This window comes from Rhinichthys klamathensis, unplaced genomic scaffold (assembly GCF_029890125.1).
Source record: "Rhinichthys klamathensis goyatoka isolate OS25496 unplaced genomic scaffold, OSU_Roscu_1.1 h1tg000157l_1, whole genome shotgun sequence".
NCBI lineage: Eukaryota > Metazoa > Chordata > Actinopteri > Cypriniformes > Leuciscidae > Rhinichthys > Rhinichthys klamathensis.
This window is the reverse complement of record NW_026606692.1, coordinates 5717944-5722500: the sequence shown is the minus strand read 5'-3', so window position 1 is coordinate 5722500 and position 4557 is coordinate 5717944. Positions and strand designations below refer to the sequence as shown.

General features: G+C 34.6%; 1 protein-coding gene across 1 annotated transcript in view; it reads left to right on the top strand.

Annotated features, from left to right (window-relative positions):
• abcg2b (ATP-binding cassette, sub-family G (WHITE), member 2b) overlaps nucleotides 1-1860 on the top strand; it is an 11242-nt gene extending 9382 nt beyond the window's left edge. The window contains exons 11-15 of the mRNA XM_056258752.1: nucleotides 247-371; nucleotides 508-662; nucleotides 757-846; nucleotides 1023-1075; nucleotides 1575-1860. Coding sequence (XP_056114727.1) covers nucleotides 247-371; nucleotides 508-662; nucleotides 757-846; nucleotides 1023-1075; nucleotides 1575-1722 — 571 coding nt within the window. The 3' untranslated portion in view covers nucleotides 1723-1860. The remainder of the gene's footprint in view (nucleotides 1-246; nucleotides 372-507; nucleotides 663-756; nucleotides 847-1022; nucleotides 1076-1574) is intronic.
• Nucleotides 1861-4557: the final 2697 nt, after the last annotated feature.

Here is a 4557-nt window from a genome sequence, read left to right as displayed (position 1 = left end):
TTTGCTAACTCTCAAAAATGTAGCCTATTGGATCTGACAGCAGCTGCAACATAAACTGTAAGTGAATGATTTCATAATGCTTTGTCTGTAATTGATGGCTTTATATGGGTAATGTTTTCATTTTTTTTGTGTAACATTATAAGTGAACTTCAAGGAACATAATAAAAAAAAAACATGTCATGACCCCTTTAATTTTTCTTTTACAAAAAAAATAAATAAGTGTGTTGTTTTATGTGCATGGTTTAGGCATGAGAACTCTTCGGGATATTACCGTACATCTGTGTATTTCCTGTCCAAGGTGTTTGTGGATCTGCTACCAAATCGCATTGTCCCGATTTTCATCTTCTCCAGCATTTCTTACTATATGATGGGTAAGCACACGTGTCACATGATACATTATTAGTATGCTAAACATCTGGCACATCATTAAAACTATCAGTAGCACATATTGTGTACTAAATGAAACTTGAATATGCGCAGTAAGTGTACATATATATTTGTCAACAGGGTTGAATCCAACATTCACATGCTTCTTGTGCTTTGCGTTGACCATGTCTATGGTCAGTCTGGCGGGAGTCAGCTTGGCTTTCCTGATCAGTGCCAGCGTGAGCTCATTCGCCATGGCCAACATCCTCATAGCCCTGCCCTTTGTCTTCATGATGGTCAGATTTCTAAACATACACTTGCACAACACAAATATTCTTGTTCTTTGTCATTTTTTCTTATTCCATCTGTCTTTCTCTCTCTTTGTTGCAGGTATTTGGAGGGTTCCTGGTAAATCTCAACTCAATGCTCAACTGGTTGTCTTGGCTCAAGTGGGCCAGTATCTTCAAATATGGGCTAGATGTAAGGAGGAGGAGTAAAGACATTCATTTTAGAATGCAAAAAGTGTTTTTGCAAGACATAACACATATTAAAAGAGTGTAGCACATGCTTTTGAAATGCATCGCCGATTCGCCACACATTATCAGATTATATAAGCAGTGCTGATTATAATGTAATTGTGTGTTGTTCTTTTGTAGGCTGTGACTATAAATGAAATGAAAGGGCAGGTCTTCTACAGTGGCAACGCTACGTAAGTTATTTATATTGTATAAAGATAAAGTGTAATGACAGTTCAGTGAAAGTTCACAGAGTTGTATAACTGGGAGGTTTGACAACCTCTTGCACATCATGACAGGCTCATACACTATACTGTTCAAAAGCTTGGGGTCAGTGAGATTTGTTTTAAAGAAATTCATATTTTTATTAGTGACAGTAAAGGCCTTTACATTGTTACAAAACAATTCTAATTAAAATAAATGGAAACCAGTTATTTTAAATTGTAATAATATTGTATTTTTGATCAAATTATGCAGTCTTGGTGAGCATAAGAAACATAAATTCTCAAACATCTTACCAACCCCAAACTTTTGAAGTGTAGTGCATATCACAACACAATATTGGCATGAAAGGAATTCTTTAAATCATTGCTCAATTAAATTTTGGATTGAGCAATTCAAATTAAAACTTTTTATAGTGACAACCAAACCTAGATATTTACATCTTCCGTTTGATCTCTTTCTCATGGTCAGACTAACTGGAGAGATGTATCTGAAATCTCAGGGGATCGACTACAGTGTGTGGGGCTTCTGGCAGAACCAGGTGGCTCTTCTGGGCATTATACTGGTGTGTATGACGTTTGCATACATACAGTTACGCAGGATCAACCGCTGGAAATAATGAACATTCTCTTCATAACAGATTGACTCATACACACAATGTAATTTCATAAAATTCATATTTTTGTACACCAACCTCATTTTTGTTGTATGTAGATTATAAACACTGTTGTCTATGTAAATTATATTTTAATTTAATAATTCATTTTGTCTTATCTGGGATGGACACTGATACCTGTTTGTAAATATGAAATACTTTCTAATGTAAAAAAAAAAAAAAAAAAAAAAAAAGTTGTGCAGCATATCTGTATTTGAAGTGTATTAGGCTATTTAAATGCTTTCCTGCCTAAATGAAATAGTAAAACAGTTTGTTAAAAGATGAGACAAAATGTTTCTCTAGCAAAATCACTGTATTTGTACAATTGTACTATTGACTCAAAACTTTATAGTTACTGAGATGAGACTTGAATATTAAAAAAAAGTTCTCAATTGTTTGTGCTCATGGAAGTCATGTGTTGCAAAGAAAATATGGTCATAGATTTTGTTCTGTATAACCAAAAAGCGATTTATATTTAAATTGTTCAATATGTTAATCAATATGTTTTTATCCCAATAAATTTTCTTAAACGTGTAGCCTGTGAGTGAGTGTGCATAAGCGAACGGATATGAAGATTGTCTTGTTTTCCTTACATAGACACTAATAAGTAATTTCACCGCTAGGTGGCAGCACCGTTCTGAGTCATGACCTAATGTGACTTTCATGCTGCACGTTCCTCCCATAGACATAATATTGTATTTTATGTCTATGGTTTTATGTCTATGGTCTTCTTGCACTGCCCTGATATTAATTATACACACACTACTGTATTTTTTGTAAGTAGCTAGTTTGAATATTATCCATTAACTTAGTATTTTTAAATGTTGAATGAGTAGCTGTTAACTGAAATTCACTATTCTGTTTTTGAGTGTGTGGCTATATGCGCACACACATAAGTCATACGAAGGTTTTGTCAATTGGATATTTTCATATTCAAATGTATACTACCAGACCTCAAATCTGAAGGCTACATATTTGTCCTCCAGTTGTTGCTGTAGTCTAAAACCCACAGAAAGCAGCTGCAGATATTTCTGTTATTGCCACATGTAATATTCACATCTGTTAGATATTAGTATCTCCTCTGTGTCTGTGTGTGTGTGTGTGTGTGTGTGTGTGTGTGTGTGTGTGTGTGTGTGTGTGTGTGTGTGTGTGTGTGTGTGTGTGTGTGTGTGTGTGTGTGTGTGTGTGTGTGTGTGTGTGTGTGTGTGTGTGAGTGTCTGTGTGTGCAGTGCAGTCTTCTTGAGTTTCAAGAGCCACACTGTCAGCGTAAAAAATCTTGGAAATTCTCCAAGTTCGAGTTGGGGAGAATTCACTGGAAAATAGTTAAGGTACAGAGGTGCATAAGACGAAGAAGAAACAAAATCTACTCACATTTGCTTCAGAAAATGTCAAATTCATGTTACATCTCCGTGGCAACAAAATTATTGCAATGGGTTGTGTTACAATATGTAAACTTATACAGAGTAAGGAATAAAGTAACTAAAAATGGATACATTAAAGGCAGTTGATTAGTGTTACCATATCTATTGCTAGCTAATTATAATATATTAATTATGTGAGATGAACCTTCTTATACAAGAACTAAAAAAACAAAGCACACTCTTTAACTATTTACTGTCCAACAATTTTTTTTATTTCATTGTCATGTCCAGTTGCAAATGGCACATAATGAGAATAAAATAAAAATGAAGTTCAAAAAATTGCATTTTCACACCTAAGGAGATCTTATCCCACCAGGGAAGGCACAAACACTTCTTTTTCTTCAACACATTCACATGGAAAAGCTTTAGCCGAAAAAGTGCAAATCAACAAGCTAGAGTTACAATAAAAAACACTGTTGTTCCTGATGTCAGAACATGCTGAATACAAGTCATGTAACCCAAAATGTCCACAAACACCACAAATAACAATTTGACAAACAAATGATTTGCTTTTGACTGACTTTGTGTGCTTGTGTATGTGTGCGTGGAGAAATCTGAATCTCTCTGATGTGAAGAAGGATTTTTCTCCAGTATTTCCTGAGCCACGTTGCTGCTATTTAAAACATGGCCTCATTACAGAAGCCAGTTCACTCTAAAAATGTTTTTGGGAGCAGGAACAAACCCTATGGCCGAAGGCTCAGCTTATGATGCACGGCATTTTGCATAAGCAAAATGACTGACCATTATGTAATAGCACATTTAGATTCTGAATTTCCAAGAAACCGCTATTATACGGAGTGAAATAAGACCATGAAAGCACTGAGAGGCAATGACAGTGACTTTGCATGATTCTACACAAAGTGCATTAAATTGCTTAATGTATTGTTGCATCATTTCGTGACGACTTATGCTAATTGGGATTAAGCAAAAAACAGTTTGTGCAACAATAATCCAGTTTTTTTGTATTATATTTTGTCAGTGCACTATCAATTTGTGCTTCAATAAAGGGAAAATTCACCCAAAAATGAAAACTGTCATCATTTACTCACATTCATATTGTTCCAAACCCATATGACTTTCTTTCTTCTGTAGAACACAAAGGAAGTCAAAATATAGTCATACAACGAGTAAATGCTGACAGAATTATCATTTTTGGGTGAAATACCCCTTTAATATAATGAGTTTAATGACAAGTAATTTGTGCATTTATTTGTACTTTTACATTCAAATGTGTTTTTGTGTCTTAAGCCATTAGATTATGTTGAAATATTTCCGTATGTTACGTGATGTGGACTGTACATTATCATCTTGTGCTTATGCTGTGTAGAGAATGTGTTATGTTTAAGTATAGGTTTAAAGAACACACATTGTTTGTTTG